Here is a 24,504-nt window from a genome sequence, read left to right as displayed (position 1 = left end):
ACCATCCTCAGACGGCAATGGGTGCAGAAGAGAGCTTCCCAGGAATCAAGGCCAGACAGTCATCACTTAATTCATCTGAGCTGCAGTTCTGGCATAAACCAGGACCACAAACGAATGAGTCAGTAAAGGAAAACACACAAAAAAGCGCTTTGTTCTTTTAAAAAGAAACACACCAAGAAATGAAGTCCTCTGAATTGTTAAATAGAGGATTTTTGCATAACATTCCCCTGCCCTTTTTTTTCTTACACCAAGATTTAGGAAAGAAAGGGACAAACTGTAACTTCTGATAATGAAAAGATGTTTCAAAATATTTGATAATGATCAACAAATGCACTAAGTCACTGACTAGGTGATTTCTGTTTCAAAACCCATGGCCAGAAATCCCTCTTCCAACTGACATTGCTCTTACATGATGAGTTGGAACAGCCTGTGCTATTTGCTATCGAAAATGTGGGGCCTCAGGCTAACCTGAATGCCTGCTCCCTTGTGGGATTCTCCGTTTGCTCTAGCACACCACCCACTCTCTGCTCTTCCCGGGCCGCCTTTCTGTTTCTGTACAGTTTGGCAGTGGTAAAATACAAAGAGAAGTGCAGAGTGCTCACAAAATGCAAAACATGCTAATGAAATGTGGGAATTAGGGACGTTTCCCTGGCTCAATCATTTTCATTATGTCTTATTTCTCCTCTAACTCCTCATCAAAAGTTTTAAATTGGACAAACCATAAGGAAAGTTTTCAGCGACAATGTAATTAGGTACATAAAGCTTCCATAAATTAAACCAACATAATGAAATTTCCTGAAGTCCTGTGAAGGCTCCCACAGCTGCAGGTCCCCATAGCATGTCAAGTTTTGCCTCTGTTCTAGTTCAACTCTTGAAGTCAAAGCACATAGTTAAATTCTTATTTCCGAAGCAAAGGTGCTAGGCTCGTTAATTTTATGGATTAACTTGGCTAGGCCATGGTACCCAGATATTTGGCCAACACCAGTTTAAATATCTCTATGAAGGTAGTTTTTGGATTAACATTTAAATCAGTAGACTTTCAGTAAAGCACATTACTCTCTACAATGTGTGTGAGCCTCATTCAACCAGTTGAAGTCTTAAAAGAAAAAAAGATGGAGGTCCCTACAAGGAAGATGGAATTCTGCCTCCAAACTGCCTTTGGAATCCAAGCTCCAACATTAACTCTTCCCTGGGTCTTCATCCTGACTGTTTGCCCTGTAGACTTTGGACTTGCCAGCCTCTATGATTACATGAGCCAATTTCTTAAAATAACTCTTCCCTCACTTTTTTTTCTCTCTCTAGTATGTAGTCTATAGAGGGTTATTTTGGTATACATGGACTATATACATAAGTATATAACATAAATATAAAAAATAATAGGGCTATTTTGAATGCACATACATGCAAATACACACACACACACACACACACACACACACACACCCTACTGGTTCTGTTTCTGGGAAGAACCTTGATTAATACAAATGGATATTCTTTTGTTAACCACAGAAAGAAAACATCTCCAGCAGAAATAAAATTAGAGTTGACCCTGGAACCACATAGGGGTTAGGAGCACTGATCCCCTGAGCAGTCATGTATAATTTTTGACTCCCCCAAAACTTAATTATGAATAGACTGTTTGATCAGAAGCCTGTTTATCAAAATAAAACAGTCAACTAACTGCAACAGACATGTTTTGTATCTTCTATATATGTTGTATTCTTTAATAAAGTAAGCTAAAGAAAATGTTACTAAGAAAGTCAAGGAAGAGAAAATACATTTACAGTATTGTATTGTATTGACAACCCCCCCCAAATCTGCATATAAGTAGACCCACAGAGTTCGAATCCCTATTGTTCAAGGGTCAAAAACATCTGAATTTAGAATTACAAAAGATCCTTCCATCCTAGAACTATTCTATTGTCCCTGTAAACTTCTGTTTACCTTGCTGTCTGGATCAGGTTCAGTTTAGGTAGGGTGATGAACTCTGAATGTCACAATCTCTATCTTTGATGTCCAACAGGTCCAACTACATTTCTTTTCCTGATGGTTTCTATTTAGCAACCACAAAAAAATTGTTTTATATCTCTGATATCACTTCTCATAAAACACTTTAAAAGTAAACTTTGAAGACAGAAACACAAATGTACCTCACCCTTACACAAATGTATTTACATATCCAACAATTACTTCCTTATCCTCTTTCATAGCATCCAACGCAAATCTTCCTGGAGCAGTTCCAGATCTCCCTAGAGTCAAATGAAATCCAAAAATCCCATCTTTACTCCTGGAAACAAGCAAACAGTAGCATTGGGCTTGATTTATAAGGCGCTCTGAAATCCTTCATGGGCTCAGGCAGCTACAGGACAATCAACACTCCCTTTGCCTGTGTCGTACATTCTGACCCATTGTCATCCTCATTCTCGTGTCCAGGGTTGACCCCTCCCAAGTTCTCAGGCTGTCCTGGCTTATTTGCCTCCCGACTCCTCTTCCATTCTCACAGTGCTGCACCAGCGCCTTGCACACACACTGCCCACCAAATGTGGGCTGGCTTGAATTGTGGAACGGTGAAGTAGCACTGTAACTTTCGAAGTCAGTTTCTTTTTCAGCAGGTATCAGTAGCTAGAGAGACATTTTAATCCCTGAACAGAAGAGCATCATTTCTTCCATTGTTGTAATGAATTTATCATTCAGTTTAAGAAGTTCAGCTGGTCTGAGTCAATCAGAACAATGGTGCCAAGAATGTGTGTGTTGTAACCTCTGGCAGTGCTCTGACCATGTCTGTGTGTGGTGCAATTTGAGGGTTCAAAGCTCAGTGGGCCCATTACATCTGTTTACCATGGTTTGAGGTAATCTAAGTCTGTATTTCCCTAGGTGGCCCTGGGCTGTTTGCTCTCTGTTGGTCAAAGTACTAGCAGATGGTGAAACTGGGTGAGGAAATATGCCCACTGTGGGTCTGGAAGTATTTGACAGAGTGAGGGTTGTCTATTGACTGGGGCTTAGTACATTCTAGAATCTTATAATCAAATGGTCAGTGGTGAGACAAAATCTTTAGGCAGGATTTTAAAACCAAGAGACTCTCATTTGTGAAAAAAGTGGATTTAAATGAAGAGCAGGTATAGAGTCTTTGTTGGTTATATACTTGTGCCCAATGAGATAAAGAAAATTTTTATTGGGAAAAATTCATGTATAATTTAAATATTGCAGGCTAGAGTGGTCTTGTTTTATTTTATGTCTTTTAGCTATAAGGTTTGCCAGAGATGGAGAGTCAATCAGTTCACAAGAGATCTTGAGAGCAACCTCAGGTAAAATATTAGTGGCTGTAAGCTGTGAAGGCAGAAAGTGTACGTTTGATGAGTTGTAAGGAGTAACCTCCTCACTTTTGATCCTTTGTCCCTAGCACACAGTACAAATAAAGAGAGAGGACATTTACATTTTGTACAGGTACAAGCACTTCCCATGGGGGTCAAGGCTCTGACAATCAGAAAAAGCCACAAAATTTTACATGAGGACTCAGCACAGAGAGCAGCCAATAGATGTTGTCATTAGGAAAAGCAGATGCTGCACAGGCTAGAAAAAGATTATAAGTCAGTACTTTAAATATGTTCAAAGAACTAAAAGAAATCATTTATAAAGAACTGAAGGAAAGTATGAAAACAATGTTTCACCAAATAGAGAATTTCAATAAAGTGGCAGAAATTTTATATATGTATATAAAATGTATGCATATATAAAATGCATTCTACAGCTGGAAAACACAATAACTGAAATTTAAAAAAAATCTCTAGAGAGGCTCAACACCTGAAGGGAGAAGAAAGAATGAGCAAACTTGAAGATAGGTCTATTAAGATTACCTAGTCTCAGGAACAATAATAATAATAATAATAATAAAGACAAATGTACAGAGGCTCAGAGACCTGTGCAGCATCCTCAAGAATACCAATATATGCATAACAGAGTCCCAGAAGGACAGGAGAGAGAAAGAGAAAGGCAGAAAGAATATCTAAAGAAATAACGGCTGGAAACTTCTCAAATCTGATGAAAAACATTAATGTACACAACTAAGGAGCTCAACAAAATCTAGGTAAGGAAAACTCAAAAACTCAAAGACCAGACACATCATACTCAAACAATCAAAAGACAAAGGCAAAAACAGAATCTTGAAAGCAACCATCACATACAAGGAATTCTCAAGGAGGCTAACAGTTGATTCATCATCAGAAACTGTGGAGGCCAAAAGGCATTGGGAGGACATAGTACAGAAAACAAAACAAAAACAAAACAAAACTGAAAGTACTGAAAGAAAAACACCTGCTAAATAAGAATTCTACAACTGGCAAAACTATCCTTCAAAAATGAAGAAGTTAAGATATTTGCAGATAATCAAAACTGGAGAGAATTTGTTGCTAAAAGACCTGCTCTACAGGAAATGCTAAGAAAGTCCTTCAGGCAGAAATGACAGGACACTAAATAATAACTCGAACCCATACAAAAATAAATAAATAAAAAGTACCATTGAAGTAACTACATAGGTGAATAAAGCAATAATTCTAAATCTGGGTGTTGATGAGCACACAATATATACAGGTATAATTTGTATGACAAAGCAAAGAAGAGGAGTGGCAGAATGGAGCTATATGGGGGAAACTTTTTGTATATGATTGCAATTCAGTTGGTATTAATCTGAATTAGACTGTTAAAGTTAAGTTTTAATTACCAGGGTAACCATTAAGAACTGAAAAATATATGGTAAAAGAAATGACATGGAAATAAAAGGTACACAAGAAAATATCTACTGCACACAAAAGAAGGTAGTAATGAGGAACAGGGGAATAGGAAGGCCTATTTGCAGATGATATAAGCTTGTATATCAAAAAAAACTAAGGAATCCATCAAAAAAATGAAAACTCTTAGAGCTAATAAATTAATTTGGCAAAATTGTACGACAGAAGATATATATACAAAAAGCAGTTGCATTTCCATGCACTAGGAAGGAACAATATGAGAATGCAATTAAGAAAACAATTCCATTTGGGGCACCTGGGTGGCTCAGGCAGTTGAGCATATGACTTCGGCTCAGGCCATAATCTCACGGTTGGTGAGTTCGAGCCCCACATAAAGCTCTGTGCTGACAGCTCAGAGTCTGGAGCCTGCTTCAGATTCACTGTCTCTCCCTCCCTCTGTGCCTCCTCCACTCGCGCTCTGTCTCTCTCTGTCTCTCAAAAATGAATAAACATTTTAAAAAAAGTTAAAAAAATTCCATTTGTAAGAGCAGCAAAAACCATAAAATACTTAGTAATACATTTAACAAATGAAGTGTAAGATGTATACCTTGAAAACTACAAAACTCACTGAAATAAATTAAAGAGGACCTAAATAAATGTTCAAAACTTGGGGAGGGGAGCCTGGGTGGCTCAGTCGGTTGAGTGTCTTACTTCGGCTCAGGTCATGATCTCATGGTCTGTGAGTTCAAGCCCCACATCGGGCTCTGCTCTGACAGCTCAGAGCCTGGAGCCTGCTTCAGATTCTTTGTCTCCCTCTTTCTACCCTTCCCCCACTCAGGCTCTGTCTCTCTCCCTCTCTTAAAAATAAATAAACATTTAAAAAATTAAAAAAAAAACTTGGGGGGTTAATATCATTAAGATGACAATACTTCCCAGACAGATCTACAGATTCAACTCAATCTCTATCAAAATTTCAGCCACCTGTCAGTCTTTTTCCAGAAACTGACGAGCTGATTGTAAAATTCATATGAAAATACAAAGAATCCAGAATAACCAAAACAATTTTTGAAAATAAAAAGTTGGAAGACTCATACTTCCTGATTTCAAAATTTACTAGAAAGCATAGTCAAGTCTGTGCATTATTGGCATGGGGCAGACATATAGATCAATGAAACAGAATCAAGAGTACAGAATTCCAACAGGGGTACAGAAAATAAAATTACATGAGGGGTTCCGGGATGGCTCAGTCAGTTAAATGTCCCATTTCAGCACAGGTCATGATCTCACAGTTCGTGGATTTGAGCCTTGCACCAGGCTCTGTGCTGACAGTTCAGAGCCCCTGAGGCTTCCTTCAGATTCTGTGTCTCCCTCTTTCTCTGCGTCTCCCCCACTTGCGTTCTGTGTCTATCAAAAATGAATAAACGTTAAAAAACTTTTTTAATAAAACAAAATAAAATAAATAAAAATAAATAAAACAAAATTACAGGAGGGAAATGATATGTCTTTTTAACAAATGGTGCTAGAAAAACCAGACAGCTACATACAAAAAGATACACTTGGAACCCCTACTTCACACCATATATAAAAATTAACTCAAGATGAATCAAAGACCTAAATGTAAAATTTAACACTCTTAGAATAAAATAAAGGCATAAGTCTTCATGACCTTGGATCAGAAAATGATTTTTTAGATATGACACCTGCAACACCAGCAGCCAAAGGAAAAAAAATACAGTAAACTTCATTAAAATTAAAAACTTCTGACCTTCAAAGAACACCATCAAGAAAGTGAAAAGACAACACATATGGTGAAACCAAATATTTGGAAATCATGTATCTGACAAAGACTAGTACCTAGAAGATAAAAAATAACTCTTACAACTCAACAATAAAAGGTTAAATGACTCAATTGAAAACTTAGCAAAAGATTTAAATAAGACATTTCTCCAAGGAAGATATACAAATGGGCAATAAGCACACGTAAAGGTGTTCAACCTCACTGGTTATGAGAGAAATTCAAATCCAAACCACAATTAGATACCACTTTGTATCCCCTAGAATAGCTATAATTAAAAAGAGAGATAATAAGGGGCACCTGGGTGGCTCAGTCAGTTGAGCAACCAACTTCATGTCAGGTCATGACCTCATGGGCCCCTCGGGCTCTGTGCTGACAGCTCAGAGCCTGGAGCCTGCTTCAGATTCTGTGTCTCCCTCTCTCTCTGGCCCTCCCCCACTTGCATTCTGTCTCTCTCTCAAAAATAAACATTAAAAAAACAAAAAGAGATAATAACAAGCATTGGTAAAGACATGGAGAAGATGGAACTTTCATGCATTGTTGGTGCAAATGTAAACTGATGCACCTGCTTTGGATAACAGGTTAACAGTTCCTCAAAAAGTTAAACACACAGCAATTCCACTCCTAGGGACAGACCCAAGGGAACTGAAGACACATGGCCACACAAAAACTTGTAGCTGATTGTTTATAACAGTATTATTCATAATAGCCAAAAGTGGAGACCTTCCAAATATCCCTCAACTACACAATGAGTATGTTCATGCACTGGACTATTATCCAATCATAAAAAGGAATAAAGTTCTGATACATATTACAACATGGATGAACCCTGAACACATTATGTTAAGTGAAAGAAACCAGACAGGAAAGGCCAAATATTGAAGGATTTCATTTATATGAAATGTCCAGAATAGGCAAATTCAAAAAGAGGAAAAGTAGATCAACAGGTGCCAGGAGCTGGGGATAGTAGGAATGGGGAGTGGTTACTAACATGTATGGTTTTTCATTTGGGGGTGACAAAAGTTCTGGTAATATTTGTGTGATTTTGTAAACAGACTAAAAAAGGGTTTTATTTAATTTAAAATAAATTTTACAAAATTTAAAAGGGTAAATTTTATAATATATAAATTAAATATTAATTAAAAATATTAATATGTCAGCAGATATAAAAAAACACACTTACTATAGTAAATAAATAATGGTTATTCCTCTTCCTCTCGCCCCACTCCCAAATCCTAAAAAAACAGATACCGAGTGTCACTGCTTTTGTGTTACCTGGCCTACATCCAGGTACTCCCAGTTGAAAAACATGGGCTTAGGGTGCCAGAAAGGGAATCAAAGAGACAGAGGTTCATGGGTGCATTTGGTGTCACTCAAGAGGGACATGTTTTCTAGTCCATTTAATCAAGAGGAAAAAATTTAAAAGATTCCACATAGTTGGTTGGAAAAGCCCTTAAAATTCTTTATCTCTTATCGTTCTCATTCCAAATTGATCAAACCACTTCTCCAAGGGCTCCAACATCAAGAAGGGAGTACAACCCCTCAGAAAAGAGGAATCACCTCCAATGAAAGTCATACCTACTTATCTATCTACCTCTGTGTTCATTTATCTTCCAGTAACTTGATGAATTTGAGTCACTCACCCTGCCTGTGTCTGAGTCTGGGATACTGAAAAAAATACAATTACAAATAAAAAATAAATAAATAAATAAAGTAAAATAAAATAAAATAAATAAGAGCAGACTCTGGATTAAGATAAATTTACCTCAATCAAGAATGACAAGTAGATTTTATTTTATTTTTATTTGTAATTTTTTTAATGTTTATTTTTGAGAGAGAGCACGCACATGAGCACGTGAGCGGGGGAGGGGTGGAGAGAGAGGGAGACACAGAATCTGAAGCAGGCTCCAGGCTCTGAGCTGTCACCACGGAGCCCAAGGAGGGCTTGAACTCACGAACTGTGAAATTATGACCTGTGCCAAAGTTGGACGCATAACCGACTGAGCCACCCAGGCGCCCTGAGAAGTAGATGTTAATCAAGATGCTTTCCCAGTTGGGAAAGACTCTGTGAGGAGCAAGATCATGAGGACACATCTGAGTAGAGTTAGACAGATGACCATGCTTGATAAGTAATGTCTGCCTTGGATGTAGGCAGGAAAGTAATGGTACCTGCACTTCACAGTTGCCACTCTGACACAGATAATGTTCCCTCAGTAGCCTCTAGTCAGCAAACCTCCTGGCCACATCCCTCTAACCTTGAAATACTGTGTTAGACATGACACAAAGTTGTGTTGTATGTCTACATTTCATAAAAAGAGCTTTCCCTTTTCAGTAGTTTACAACTTAATTTAAAGCAAATAAAATCCAGGGTGCCTGGGGGGCTCAGTCGGTTGAGCGTCCGACTTCCGCTCAGGTCATGATCTCGTGGTCTGTGAGTTCGAGCCCCGTGTCGGGCTCTGTGCTGACAGCTCAGAGCCTGGAGCCTGCTTCAGATTCTGTGTCTCCCTCTCTCTCTGCCCCTCCCTCGCTTATGCTCTCTCTGTCAAGAATAAATAAAACATTAAAAAAAAAAGCAAATAAAATCTAATGCCGGTTTTAGGAATCACAACCTGTCCCCTCCCCCCCTCCCCCATTATCCTGTGAGTGAAAAAGTAAATGGCTTATTAGAAAATGCTTCAAGTTCCTGTTTTCTAGGATAAGTCAACTGCCCCATACATTGGAAAACTAGGAATGATTCTCCATATTAAAATTATTTTGGGGGGGATCCTGGGTGGCTCAGTTGGTTAAGTGTTCAACTTTGGCTCAGGTCATGATCACATGGTTTGTGGGTCTGAGCCCCAAGTCGGGCTCTGTGCTAACACTTCAGAGCTTGGAGCCTGCTTCAGATTCTGTGTCTCCGTCTCTTTCTGCCCCTCTTCCACACTCATATGCGCACTCTCTCTCTCTCAAAAATAAACATTAAAAGTAAATTTAAAAAGAAAAAGGAATAAAATAAACACATAAATAAAAATAAAATGATTTTTGTAATCAAACGCCTCCCCTTTGCTAACTGCACTTCCCAAAGCTGTGGTGACTAATGTGTCATACTTGCAATTGTTACCGTTGTCTGTCCGCACAGAGGATTTGTGGGGGGTGGCAGGAGTGAGGGGAAGGGGGTGGGAGAAGGTAGAATGGATTTAAATGTTCATTTGGCATTCTTAAATCAGAGATGGAAAGTGACACACAAGGCCTCATCATGAGGCTAAGGCTCTACTGGCCACAACTTGTATTTAATGCCTTCTTCATTCTTATCATGACTAGGACAGACTTTAGCAGAGCAGTTCTGGACTAATTTCAGATTTCTGAAGGCATTTGTTTAATAAATCAGTAGCTTAACACAGCATGCTATTTCTAGGTAGGTTCATTTTAGTGAAACACAGAAGGAAGGATCCAGTGCGTTTGGTCAGGTACCCAGGCCAACAACCCTTTGCAAAGCACGCTGACCTCCTCTCTTTCACAAAGGCCTCCAAACTGCAGATCAAATCAAAGATCAAAGCTACCAAAGAAATTATATCTTCACCCTCTAGCCCACTATTCCCACAGTTAAGGAAAACCAAACAGGTTTCATGTAAATTGTTCCCAAATGGAAGCACTCAGACATACCCAAAACTTCAACTCTTCTGTGATTTAGTGTTCTGTAATATAGCTACTTCTTAAAAATCAATTAAGAAACTATTAACAAAAGGATACAATAGCCCTGAGAGAAGAAAATCAAGTGCTTTCTTTGGCTAATCAGAGAAAAGCATACGATTCAGTGATTTTTATCATAAGCAATTTGTTCATTGGCTCCTGGAATACAGCCAACCCTCTCACTCTGGAATTGAACTACCCATATCAGAGGAAGCAGGAGACAGGTACAGAGAAGCTGGGGCAAGAGGAAGAAACAATCTGAGTCTTGCAATTGCATGAGCTCTCATGTAATTTTACCTCAAACTCTTCTAACTAGACGGGAGAATGATGTGGTGAAAGAGGCAAGTAACTTTTAGTTAATCTTGATGCCGGAAGTAGACTTTAGCACCACTGCCCTCAAAGCTAAGTTATAGCCAGTTTGAATTTCTCCTCTTCCTCCAGGTTCCCTCTGGCTTTGGTGAAAGTGCTGAGAAAAGTAAAACAGTCAAAGCATGGGGGAGAAATGAGAGGTCAATTTAATGCCGATAGTTGAGCTTGTCTTGCAAAAGTTAAATGCCCTTCAGTAACTGTAGCCCAACAAGTCACCTTACTTCCACACACATTTCCTTATGAGGAAGTAGAGCTCAGAGAAGATAAAGGTCTTATGCAAAACTGTGAATAGGTCAGAGTTTCTCATCAAAAGATCTCTAGCACGCGGCAACCACCTCAACACTCCTTACAGTCATGGAGGATACACAAGAGAACAGTGACAGTGCCTCCTACCACTTCAAAACGGGCATTAGCCAGCCTTTCAAACAACTGTTGGGTTAGCTAGCTTATATTTGCTTCAACTCCTGTAATAGTTCTTTGAACACCATGGCGTTTACTCTGTTCAATAACTGTGAGAGCTGATGATTTTCTACTATAAATTAAGGGGTGTGCTAGGCTGGCTTCAGTTACGGTGGCTTGGCTACAGTGACTCTGTTCCACGGGACTTTTACTCTCTTCCTGGGGCCAGCAGGTTAGTCTGGGAAGGCTCTTTGCACGGCCAAGGCAGAACACAAGAAGGCGAAAGACACGACACCCCGTAGGGCTCAAGCTGTACTCACGAACTGTCACTTGTGTCTCCTTTGATCGGTCACAGCATGTCATACAGCTGAAACACATACCAAACGTTTGAAAGGCCTTCTGCCTCCTTAGAGTCATGGGAAGGGTGTGGATTCAGGGAAGGGTAAAAAGAACTGGGGCCACAATCTCAGTCTCCCACAGCTACTGACAAGTTATTTAAAGGGGGATGTTTCTGTAGAAAATCCCAAGGCCTGTTATAATATTAAGCATAACAAGAAAGAGATGTTAATACACAGAAATAGTGTCTATTTGTTGAAAAATATAGAAAAGCACAGAGATTCATATAACAAATAGCCATGTATCTACCTCTAATAATTAACAAATACTTTCACATGTTTCCTTCTCACATTTTTACTAAGTATTTTAGAGTTTAAGCACTCTGTATACCCCTCCACAATTCTATTTCCCTCCTTCCTGAGAGGTACCTATTATCTTAAAATTAATCTGTGCATATTTTTGTGTTTTTCCTATGTACACAGCCATTCATGAAGTTGCAGCCCAGAAGACAGTCAGCTACCTTATCACTTTCTGTTAATGTTTAGTCAGCATTTCCAATAAAATTAACTCCTTCTTCAGATCAAACACTTTTACATAGGCCCTACATGTGAACCAAATAGCTACCCAGGGAATATTTGACTTTGACTTGCTTCATTCTTGTTTTTCTGTGTGTCTCACAGTAAACGAAAGACGTGAATGATGCAGAATTCCAAGGCTACATAATTCAACCTTGGCTATTCTTCAAAGAGTGTGGGGGCAATTCCAATTATCAGAGAAAGAAACATCACAAGGAAAGCAAAAGCCAAATGTTTTCCACAGAAATCCTCCTTTTTGCTGTCTTCATTTCGACTGGTAAGTGCAAAAAACAATTTTAGAATCTTGGCTAATTTTAAAAAACGGATTTCAGTAATAGATTCAAAAGTCAGGAATATCACAACCACAACAGAAATGTGTGTGTTTGACTACTGAAAATGGACTAGGAAGAATACAGGGGAAAGGGGGACTTCTCCTGACTTCCACCTGAATGCTGTCCTTCTTGAACAAGGGAATCATAAAAGTGGAATAGAGGACTTTAAGAAAAGTCTATTAATCTTGGCCTAGGATTTAATTGGAACATAATTAGAAAATAAGAAGTTTGTATAAGAATTTGATTTGGAGAATTCCTTACGCAGCGACTGGCGTGGATTATGGCAAAGGGAACTCTCGCTCCCTTAACCATCACAGCAGGAGAGGAAAAATGAATACGCTAATAAATCACCTAATATCTGCCTCAATTCCCCAGGATAAATACTAGTTGCCAAAGTGATGGTATTGTATCTCGATCAAGATGTTGACTTGAAGTTTGGCTCAAAGGTATAAGACATTTGAAGCCCATCTTCTAAAAAATATATTAAAGAATATACTTAAACAGCCATATAAACTTAAATAGCCATATTCTGTTGTTCCTCTCACATCACATATATTAATGAATAGTAAAATATCTTTGACGAAAATCAACAATCAAATTAGCTGGTTCTTGCTTTTGCTTCTGTTTTGTTAGTTTATTCTGAAGTGAAAGGATGAGTTGGCTAACTGCATCTCTCTGTGAACGTTAACATTGGAAATCTGGGAAATTTAATTCAATTGAGCATTTATCTCAATTTAGCATATACTAAAGAGAAGATGCACCTAAAACAAGTGTGTACAAAATACACTGAGAGAGCCAGCCCTTCCTCCATGTTTTACTACTTCACAATTTTTCATATATTTCTACTCCCTTCCCTTGTCTTCTCCCTCCACTCTAGGCTAAATTGGTCCGACATGTTCTTATTTCTAAGAATCTCCCTCTTCCATGTTTGCAGACAGAAAAGAGATCTATTCAGTTCAGAGTCTGCTTTGCTAGTTCAGAGTTTGCTTCTTCAATTCAAACATTTTCTTGGATCTGATTTTTAGGACTAACGATAAAGGAACATCTCAAAGTTACTTTAGAATTTCTTGAATTTTTTCTTGGCACCATGCTGTTTGATTATTTTTGCTTAACCTAAACACAGCGGTCCCAAGTAATAAGCAAAGAAAGTTTGAGAATCATAACTTAGGGCATTTATTAGTTGATAATCTGAAATAAACCGTAATGATGGAGATTAATGCTTATAAATAAACACATTTACAAATACAGTGTATGTCATAAGACAGAATTTTATGGTAAAGGAAAAAGCGAACTTTACACCCGAATCGGGAATTAAAGGAACACCTGCCCATAAAATATAGAAAGTTAGAGAAAAACTATAGTGAAAACAGAAGCGTTGAAGCTACCAGAAGACTGACAAGGTAAAAAGAGACTGGAAATATGTGAGGCCAGGAAATCTGCTTGTCATGTTTCTCTTTTTTAGCTCTGGCTGGACCATGGGCTAATATCTGTGCTGGCAAGTCTTCCAATGAGATCAGGACATGTGACAGCCATGGCTGTGGCCAGTATACTGCTCAAAGGTATGGGGCTTCACAAATAACCATAAATTCTTTTGGTTCTTAACCCCTTTGCTTAGTGTCCTTGCCTCAAACGCTCATGGTCATTTCCCTTTAACAGCAGGACACAGCGATGAAACCAGCTGGACTACTATCTTTAGAGCAACTTCTGAGACCTCTGTTTCAAGGATAGCCTCTGAATTGGGGATAAAGCATGTAATAAAGAGAAAGGGGAGCAAATGCATGTTTTCCTTCTCAGCGTTACCCACCTGGTTTTTCCAAGGTGAAAATCAACATTACTATCACATTTTATTCAAGAGGGACTTGAACTGAGGTATGAAGGGTTAAGGCACCTGTCCACCACAGTTGGAGGTGGGAAAAGCTGCATAAGGATTCACGCTTTTGGTTCCTCTTCCCATCACACCATGATGTCACTGACCCGGGATGTGGGAGTTCAACATCAGAGGCTGGCCCTCGACAGGCCATTTCTTCTAAACAATAAGGGACACAGTTGTGAATTTTCAATAATGCACAGCACCACCTTAGGGGTGCCACTCTCTGATGAAATAGCCATGTGTCCAACTGCATCATCGATCTCCATCCTAATTATAGTGGAGCTCTCACTTAAACAAATGCTACTTACAAAGCAACCTCAAATACCTGGAGCAGCAGGGTTGAGATGAGAAATATGGAAAAATGGCCGCTCAATTGCCAGAATTAAGACTTAATTTGTTCATACCCGAAAGTGTGTATGCACTTGACTTCTACAATAATTTACTGGTTTTTCACTTGGAATCCCACTCAGTGTTGCTTTATACACAATTCTAACAATCCTCACCAATTGCATTTTTCAGGTGCTAGCCTATTAGAAGGGAGAGGGGGCTGGAAAGAGTGAATGTAAACAACAGTGAGGATTTTCAGAGACAACTTCAAGAAATCTCACAATCTGGGATCATTTTGTGCTTGTTCTTGACCCACTTTAATAAACTCAGGAGGTATCACTCACTGTGTTAAAATACCATATACAAAAAATGTTGTTTATGACAACTTCTGGTCACTGAGACAAAAATAAGATGAGGGTAACATATGATTCTTTTATGATAGGTTTCCATAAGGAGATAACTCTTTTACAACTGGTCTTGAAGGGGTGAAGAGTCATATATCTATAAAATTTACTTACATATGGGGGCACCTGGGTGGCTCAGTCAGTTAAGTGTCTGACTTCAGCTCAGGTCATGATCTCACGGTTTGTGAGTTTGAGCCCCAAGTCGGGCTCTGTGCTGACAGCTCGGAGCCTGGAGCCTGCTTCGGATTTGTGTCTTCCTCTCTCTTTGCCCCTCTCATGCTCATGCTCTGTCCCTCTCTGTTTCTCAATAATAAATAAACGTTAAAAAAATCTTTTAAACATTTACTTACATATGGACCCCTGGGTGGCTCAGTCAGGTAACTGTCTGACTCTTGATTTCGGCTCAGGTCATGATCTCACGGTTCAAGGGATCAAGTCCTGCATCAGGCTCTGTACTGACAGCATGAAGCCTGCTTGGGATTCTCTCTCCCCCTCTCTCTGCCCCTCCCCTGCACTCTTTCTCTCAAAATAAATAAACTTCAAAAGAATAAATACGTTTTAAAAATTTACTTACATAGATTGTCTCATTTCCCCAAAATGCCACATAACAATAATAGCTAATGAATTCTTAAAGGCTCTCCATATACCAAATACTATCCTAAAGACTTTAATCTTTACAATATGGTTATTACTACCTGCAGGAAGGGAGGTTAAAATTGTGCTAAAGAGAGGAAACCTGGGACCTCCCAATATGGTGTAGCAGTTTCAGGGTTTGATATCCTAGTCTGGGAACAGTGGGCTAACACCACGTTTCTGGGCAATAAAGTTCCTAGGACAGTTTCCTCAGTCTGTTCATTCTTATTTACATTTTAGAAATCATAGGCCTCACCAGGGTGTGGACGTCTTGTGCTCTGATGGATCGACTGTGTATGCGCCTTTCACCGGAACGATTGTAGGCCAGGAGAAACCTTATAAGAACAAAAATGCCATTAATAATGGAGTTCGGATATCTGGAAGAGGTGAGAGGTGCTGTCTATACCTGGGAAACATGCTGGAAATGTTTGATGCTTATTTATTTAATGCACATGCCATATGCCGAAGTGTCATACGTCCTTCAAAATAGTAACATCTAGAATACAAAGGCCATAGGGTACCAAACTAAAACAGCTAGATGCATTTTCAAATGTTCCAACTCTTCCTCTGAAATCATTTTCTTTATGCACACACTCTACCTAACCCCACAGCTGACTGAAGGGCTTTCTTCTTGTGGCCCATGTGGTTTTGCCTAATAGTCTACAAACAAGATCACTTTCAACAGTATCTACTATAATAAATAAATACTTTCATTCATCAAATCCTACAATTCAAAGATGTTGGCATTCCTGCAAAAGTTGGCTGGAAAATATTTTCAAAGGCTTCTATGTTCTAGGTTAAGCTGGGTCACCCAGTACTCCAGGTATTGGGCTTACTGTTTACTTGTGTGTGTCCTTCTAGTTCCTTCATTCTCATTGATGTAGAGGGCTTGATTCTATGCATAGATCTTCATCTACGTAATCATTCTTCTCTAAGTGGACATCTGGGTAGTATCAAGTTTCAGGCAATTATGAAAATTCCATGAACTTTCCTGCATGTGTCTTTTAATGAACACAAATCTGCATTCCTGTCAGAAACAGGCCCTGAGGACACTCCCCTCACCACGATAAGAAACACTTTGTGAGGGAGCTCACATCCTCAAGGGCTCTATGGTGGTTATTCTCTATAGGACCCAAATGACAAGAGAAACTGCTGCCACTGGATGGAGTCCACTTAGTAAGCAAGGGCAAGGTTGGCATGGTTACCTAACAGGCTGCAGAGCTGAAGAGGCCATCAGATTCATCTGAACGACAGAGATCTGTGGCATTGTCTAGTTAATCATGGTGACCCAAGAACTGAACAAACGGGTAGCCCACTAAAGCCTGATTTGATTTGTATAAATGGAAACACTCTAGGTCTGATGAACAAAATCGTGACTTCAATCATCACCATACTGGGTCACAAAACTGCCTCCCATCCCCAGACTTGCACCAGTTCACAAGCCCAGGGCCCCTTGAAAGAAACCAAGGCTCAGCTCCTTTGAGGAAGGGCTCCGTCACACAGCCTAAAATTTTTTATTTTTATTTTATTTATTTTATTTATTTTTCAATATATGAAATTTATTGTCCAATTGGTTTCCATACAATACCCAGTGCTCATCCAAAAATGTGCCCTCCTCAATACCCATCCCTACCTTCCCCTCCCTCCCACCCCCCATCAACCCTCAGTTTGCTCTCAGTTTTTAAGAGTCTCTTATGCTTTGGCTCTCTCCCACTCTAACCTTTTTTTTTTTTTTCCTTCCCCTCCTCCATGGGTTTCTGTTAAGTTTCTCAGGATCTACATAAGAGTGAAAATACACGGTATCTGTCTTTCTCTGTATGGCTTATTTCACTTAGCATCACACTCTCCAGTTCCATCCACATTGCTACAAAGGGCCATATTTCATTCTTTCTCATTGCCATGTAGTACTCCATTGTGTATATAAACCACAATTTCTTTATCCATTCATCAGTTGATGGACAATTAGGCTCTTTCCATAATTTGGCTATTGTTGAGAGTGCTGCTATAAACATTGGGGTACAAGTGCCCCTATGCATCAGTAGTCCTGTATCCCTTGGGTAAATTCCTAGCAGTGCTATTGCTGGGTCATAGGGTAGGTCTATTTTTAATTTTCTGAGGAACCTCCACACTGCTTTCCAGAGCGGCTGCACCAATTTGCATTCCCATCAACAGTGCAAGAGGGTTCCTGTTTCTCCACATCCTCGCCAGCATCTATAGTCTCCTGATTTGTTCATTTTGGCCACTCTGACTGGCGTGAGGTGATATCTGAGTGTGGTTTTGATTTGTATTTCCCTGATAAGGAGCGACGTTGAGCATCTTTTCATGTGCCTGTTGGCCATCCGGATGTCTTCTTTAGAGAAGTGTCTATTCATGTCTTCTGCCCATTTCTTCACTGGGTTATTTGTTTTTCGGGTGTGGAGTTTGGTGAGCTCTTTATAGATTTTGGATACTAGCCCTTTGTCAGATATGTCATTTGCAAATATCTTTTCCCATTCCGTTGGTTGCCTTTTAGTTTTGTTGGTTGTTTCCTTTGCTGTGCAGAAGCTTTTTATCTTCATAAGGTCCCAGTAATTCATTTTTGTTTTTAATTCCCTTGCCTTTGGGGATGTGTCGAGTAAGAGATTGCTACGGCTGAGGTCAGAGAGGTCTTTTCCTGGTTTCTCCTCTAGGGTTTTGATGGTTTCCTGTCTCACATTCAGGTCCTTTATCCATTTTGAGTTTATTTTTGTGAATGGTGTGAGAAAGTGGTCTAGTTTCAACCTTCTGCATGCTGCTGTCCAGTTCTCCCAGCACCATTTGTTAAAGAGACTGTCTCTTTTCCATTGGATGTTCTTTCCTGCTTTGTCAAAGATTAGTTCACACAGCCTAAAATTTATACCATAAAGGGCCATATTTCGTTCTTTCTCATTGCCATGTAGTACTCCATTGTGTATATAAACCACAATTTGTCAAAGATTAGTCAAAGGTTTGTCAAAGATTAGTCAAAGATTAGTTCACACAGCCTAAAATTTATACCATAAACCTTACTTCTAGCTGTCCTCAAAGGCAACTGCCACCATTAAGCAGGATGGCTGTACACTGGGGAAGAAGAAAGAATTGCACTTCTCAGAGACTACTGGACACTTGCTCAACAACTGAGACTTAATTCTTGGACACCCGAAAGGCCAATGTGGTCGATCAGTCAGAATAGAGGCTTCTAGGGTCAGGTGATCAACGTAGATTTTCATGAGGGTCCATCTGACAGTGGTCCCAGTGTGTCCACAAATCCACTCTCTGGTAATTTCCCCAGTTTCAGAATGCATCATTGGAATCAGCACACTCGCTGATGGCAGAATGTTGTATGAGCGGGAGAGCTGGATCACTTGGTACCATATGTACCTTCTGCTCTAACAGCTAATGCGTTTCCTAAAGCAGTAGTTCCAATGTACACTCCAACAAGGAGTGTGTAACAGTTCCGGTTGCTCCATACACAATACTTGGTGCTATCTTCCAACTTTCCACTTCAGCAATTCTTTTTTTTTTAAGTTAATTTATTTATTTTGAGAGAGAGAGAGAGAGTGCAAGCAGGGAAGGGGCAGAGAGAGGGAGAGAAAGAATCCCAAGCAGGCTCCACATGGTCAGTGCAGAGCCCAACACGAGGCTCAAACTCATGAGTCATGAGATCATGACCTGAGTCAAGATCAAGAGTTGAACACTTAACTGACTGAGCCACCCAAGTGCCCCCTCCCCCATTTCAGCCATTGTGATGAGTATATAGTGGCATCTCATTCGCTTTATTTATTTTTATTTAGATCCAAGTTAATTAACATATAGTGTAGTATTGGTTTCAGGAGTAGAATTCAGTGACTCATCACTTACATAAAACACTCAGTGCTCATCACAAGTACCCTCTTTAATACCCATCACCTATTTAGCCCAACCCCCACCCACCTCCTTCCATCAACCCTGTTTGTTCTTTATAGTTAAGAGCTTCTTATGATTTGCCTCCGTTTTTATCTTTACTTTTCCTTCCCTTCCCCTATATTCACCTGTTTTAGTTCTTAAATTCCACATTTAAGTGAAATCATATGGTATTTGTCTTTCTCTGATGGACTTATTTAGCTTAGCATAATACACTCTAGTTCCATCCATATTATTGCAAATGGCAAGATTTCATTGTTTCTGATGACTGAATATTCCATTATATATATACCACATCTTCTTTATCCATTCATCAGTCAATAGACATTTGTACTTTTTCAATAGTTTAACTGTTCTTAATAGCATTGTTATGAACATTGGGGTGCATGTGCCTCTTTGAATCTGCATTTTTGTATCCTTTGGATAAATAAATACCTAGTAGTGCAACTGCTGGGTCATAGGGTAGTCCTACTTTTAATTTTTTGAGGAACCTCCATTCTGTTTTCCAGAGTGGCTACTCCAGTTTGCATTCCCATCAACAGTGCAAAAGGGTTCCCCTTTCTCCACATCCTCTTCAACATGTTGTTTCCTGAGTTGTTAATTTTAGCTATTCTGACAGGTATGAGGAAGTACTTCATTGTGGTTTTGTTTTTTATTTCCTTGATGATGAGTGTTGTTGACCATATTTTTCACAAGTCTGTTAGCCATCTAATTTCTTTGGAAAAGTGTCTACTCATGTCCTCCACCCGTTTCTTCACTGGATTGTTTTTGGGTTTTGAATTTGAGAAGTTCTTTATAGATTTTGGATATTAACCCTTTACCTGACATGTCATTATTGGCTTTAACTTACATTTTCCTGATGGCTAATGCAACGGAGCACCTTTTTGTATTTATTGATAGCATGGATATTATCTTTTGTGAGGTGCCTATTCAAGTATTTCTCCCTGTGTTTTCTGCATTTTTCTTCTTGGCACGTAGGAGCTTTTTGTATATTGTAGATGAGTCGTCTGTCAGATCTATGTATTGTAAATATCTTCTCCCACTTCATGGGTTACCTTTACACTTTATTTTTGCTGTCTTTTAATAAACAAAAATTCTTATTTTTCTTTTAGTCCAATTTGGTAGTATTTTCCTTTATTGATAACATGTTTTTACCTGTTTAAGACACATTTGCTCATCATAAAGTCATAAAAGCATTTTTTTCTTCTGTAAGTTTTATTGCTTCATCTTTCATATTTAGATTTATAATCCACTTGGAATTGGGTTCTGTGTAAGGAATGAGGTAGGGATCAAAATCTTTATTTCTCACATTAGTTTCTGACTCAGTACCATTAAGCTGAAAAGACTATTTTTCCCCCTACTCTAATGCAGTATAGTCTTTTGTGGTAAGTCATGGTCTGAATAAACATGGGTTTGTTTCTGATTTTTCTATTGTATTTCATTGGTCAATGTGTCGATCTTACACAAATATCCAACTGTCTTAATTACTGTAGCTTTAAAATACATCTTGGGGGGCGCCTGGGTGGCGCAGTCGGTTAAGCGTCCGACTTCAGCCAGGTCACGATCTCGCGGTCCGTGAGTTCGAGCCCCGCGTCAGGCTCCGGGCTGATGGCTCGGAGCCTGGAGCCTGTTTCCGATTCTGTGTCTCCCTCTCTCTCTGCCCCTCCCCCGTTCATGCTCTGTCTCTCTCTGTCCCAAAAATAAATAAAAACGTTGAAAAAAAAATAAAAAAAAAATACATCTTGGGAGCGCCTGGGTGGCTCAGTTGGTTAAGCGTCCAACTCTTGATTTTTGCTCAGGTCATGGTCTCATGGTTCATAAGATTGAACCCCACGTGGGGCTCTGCACTGACAGTGTGGAGCCTTCTTGGGATTTTCTTTCTCTCTCTCTCTGCCCCTACCCCACTTGCACTCCCTCTCTCTAAAAATAAATATTAAAAACCAAAAACACATCTTGATATAACATAAATCTTTCAAATTTATTCTTTCAGATTGCCTTGACAATTCTTCCTCATGTGCATTTCCAAATATATTACAAAATCAGTTTATCAGGGGCATCTAGTTGGCTCAGTCAGTTAAGCTTCTGACTCTTCATCTCAGCTCAATGATCTAGAGTGCCTCATGATCACATGGTTGATGAGTTTGAGCTCTTCATCAGGCTGACAGCGTGGAGCCTGCTTGGGATTCTCTCTCTCCCACTCTCTATGACCCTCCTCCACTTACACACACACACACACACACACACACACACACACTCTCTCTCTCTCTCTCTCTCTCTCTCAAAATAAATAAACTTTAAAAAGTACATTAAAAAAAGAATCAGTTTATCAATTTCCACCAAAAATTCTGCTGGGACTTCGGGTTTGCATTGACTACACAGATGAAATCGAGAACTGATATCTTAAAAGTAATGAGTCTTCTAATTAATTAACATGTTATATTCTCCATTTATTTAGTTCTTCCTGTACTATTAGTAGTTGTCACATTGGCTTGCGGGGTTGAAATTGTGCACATATTGTTTAACATGCATATAAGACACATTATATTGATTTTGTTTAGATCTTCTAAATCAGCAATGTCCAACAGAAATACAAGTCACATAGATAATTTAAAATTCTTGGGGCGCCTGGGTGGCGCAGTCGGTTAAGCGTCCGACTTCAGCCAGGTCACGATCTCGCGGTCCGTGAGTTCGAGCCCCGCGTCAGGCTCCGGGCTGATGGCTCGGAGCCTGGAGCCTGTTTCCGATTCTGTGTCTCCCTCTCTCTCTGCCCCTCCCCCGTTCATGCTCTGTCTCTCTCTGTCCCAAAAATAAATAAACGTTAAAAAAAAAAAAAAAAGATAATTTAAAATTCTCTAGTTACATTACGAAAGTTAAAAAATAGGTAAAATTAATTTTAATAATATATTTTATTTAATTCAGTGTCTATAATATTATTTTAAAATGCAACATAAAAATTACTAGTATTTTACTTTTGTTGTACTGTCTTCAAAATCCAGCATGCATCTTATACTCAAAGTGCATTTAATTCAGATGAGCTACATTTCAAGTGCAGACTGGCCACTTGTGGCTAGTGGCTACCATGTCAGACAGCACAATTCTGTCTACTTGACTGTTTTCACTGATATGTGTATTAAAATCTTCTAGTATGTTTTCTATTTCTCCCTGTTTCTCCAGTAGTCTCTGCCTTATATAGATGGTTTGTGTTTAGTGTGCAGGTGGTTGTAAATGCTGTATCTTCATTGGATTTAGCATTACAAATTGTCCTCCTTTTGTTTCAATGCTTTTTGTCCTGAATCTGAATCTCAGATAACAGATTCATAACCCTTGCTTTCCTTATTGTTTCCATTTGCTTGACAAATCTTGATCCAGCCCTTTATTTTTTGCCTTTTTCAACTGTTGTGTTTTACTGTATATAGGATATAATTGGGTTTTGCTTTTTAAGCTAGTAGGAACATTTTTTTAACAGATGAGTTAACATTTATAGATATAACTCATATATGTGGTCTCAACATTGTCATATTACATTATGATGATAGTATTACAATAACTCTACCTATCTATTTGGTGGGTCTTCTGTCTTTAAAATTATTTTCTTTGGGTATTTAGTAAGAGTTTCAATCTTGTGCCAATTATGTCCATTTTTATTTGTCTTTAAAGTTTCATCATTTTATAAGAATATGTCTTAGAGTTGAAATTGTTCTGGGTGAGAACAAGAAAATATGTTAATAGTCTCAATTTTCTCAGCTAGCGTTTTTCTGTTATTCCTCAATGTCTTTATTAAATTTTCATATGAATCTGTTTTCCCTTCGGCATCTTGTAATTTTAGTCATTTCTGGTATGATTTTGTCATCTTCCTCAATTTCCTCATTGAGTTCAATCAACTCATTTTTTTTGTCTTTTCTTCCATTTCTGTTATTTTTTGAATTTCTGATTCAAGGCTACTAAAACCCAGATAAAAACTAATTTAATTTCTTTTCTTTTAGGTTTTTGTATAAAAATGTTCCATATTAAGCCAATTAAATATAAAGGTTCCATCAAGAAGGGAGAAAAACTGGGAACTGTATTGCCCTTGCAGAAAGTTCATCCTGGCATACAATCCCATATACATATTGAAAACTGTGACTTGAGTGATCCTACTGCATATCTCTAAGTAGAAGACAGATGACCAGATCTTCTAAATAGAAAACGATCTTCTTAAAAACGTGGATGCATATCCTACTTTTCAAGAAATTTGTGTCCAAATAAAAACATGATGAGTGCAAAATAGAAAATAGTGTTTTATTTCAACTCATTGCCACTCTGATTTTTGATTGTCAACTAATTTCTGAAGGTTCTCTGATTTTTCTGTTACATATGGGATCTGAGGGGTTTTGCTTGTTTGTTTAAATTTCCTTAGTCTTCAATACATAGGATTAACAAACATGACTTCCAGCTATCCAGGCTGCATTTTTGGTACTTCTAAAACTAGCTACCTTTCTGCTTGAAAACAAGAAAAAGCCTGAAGTTATTTTCTTGGTACAAGAAGAGAATGTTGCACAATGCTAGACACACATGCACAAATATTGAGTGAACAAATGAGAGTTAAACTTTAGTTAAGGTATTGAAAAGTTTCAGCAAAGCAATATCCTCAGGTAAGTCAAACTGGTCACAAGGTGAGGAGCTTGCATGGATTAAGACAGAGTTTGCTGGTCTGCACAACCACTCTTCCCCACACTATATCAACAAGATTTTCTAAATCATAAATGATGGCATTCCAAGAAAATACATCAGTAGTCTCAATTTCAGTAAGAGCACATTATAGGAAGCACTGGAATGAGAAAGAGGTCTATCTTAACCTGAAGTATCTCCTGGAACCAAGTCAGTCAGCCTCATCTACCATATGCATATCGTAGCCACTTATTTCTACACATTATTTTTTTTTAAGTAGGCTTCAGCCCAGCACAGTGTCTAACGTGGGGCTTGAACTCACAACCCTGAGATCACAACCTGAGCTGAGATCAAGAGTCAGATGCTTAACCCACTGAGCCACCCTGGTGCCCCTCTACACATCACTTTAAATCTAGATCATTCTTCCTTAGTTATGTTGACAACAGGTAGGAAGGGGAAAAAAGACCAAACAACTATTCAAAGGACCAGAAATAACTGGCTCCCTGGATTTTAGTTAGTGAGAA

General features: G+C 38.8%; 1 protein-coding gene across 1 annotated transcript; it reads left to right on the top strand.

The window, feature by feature from the left end:
• Window positions 1-11,897: 11,897 nt before the first annotated feature.
• LECT2 (leukocyte cell derived chemotaxin 2) lies at window positions 11,898-23,621 on the top strand. Its single transcript, XM_030318652.1, has 4 exons — window positions 11,898-12,144; window positions 13,662-13,758; window positions 15,674-15,819; window positions 23,317-23,621. The coding sequence occupies exons 1-4, from the start codon at window positions 12,099-12,101 to the stop codon at window positions 23,481-23,483; spliced, it is 456 nt and encodes a 151-aa protein (XP_030174512.1). The 5' UTR covers window positions 11,898-12,098; the 3' UTR covers window positions 23,484-23,621.
• The last annotated feature ends 883 nt before the right edge of the window (window positions 23,622-24,504 follow it).

The sequence above is a fragment of the Lynx canadensis genome, chromosome A1 (genome assembly GCF_007474595.2).
Source record: "Lynx canadensis isolate LIC74 chromosome A1, mLynCan4.pri.v2, whole genome shotgun sequence".
NCBI lineage: Eukaryota > Metazoa > Chordata > Mammalia > Carnivora > Felidae > Lynx > Lynx canadensis.
This window is presented reverse-complemented; position numbering and strand designations above follow the sequence as displayed.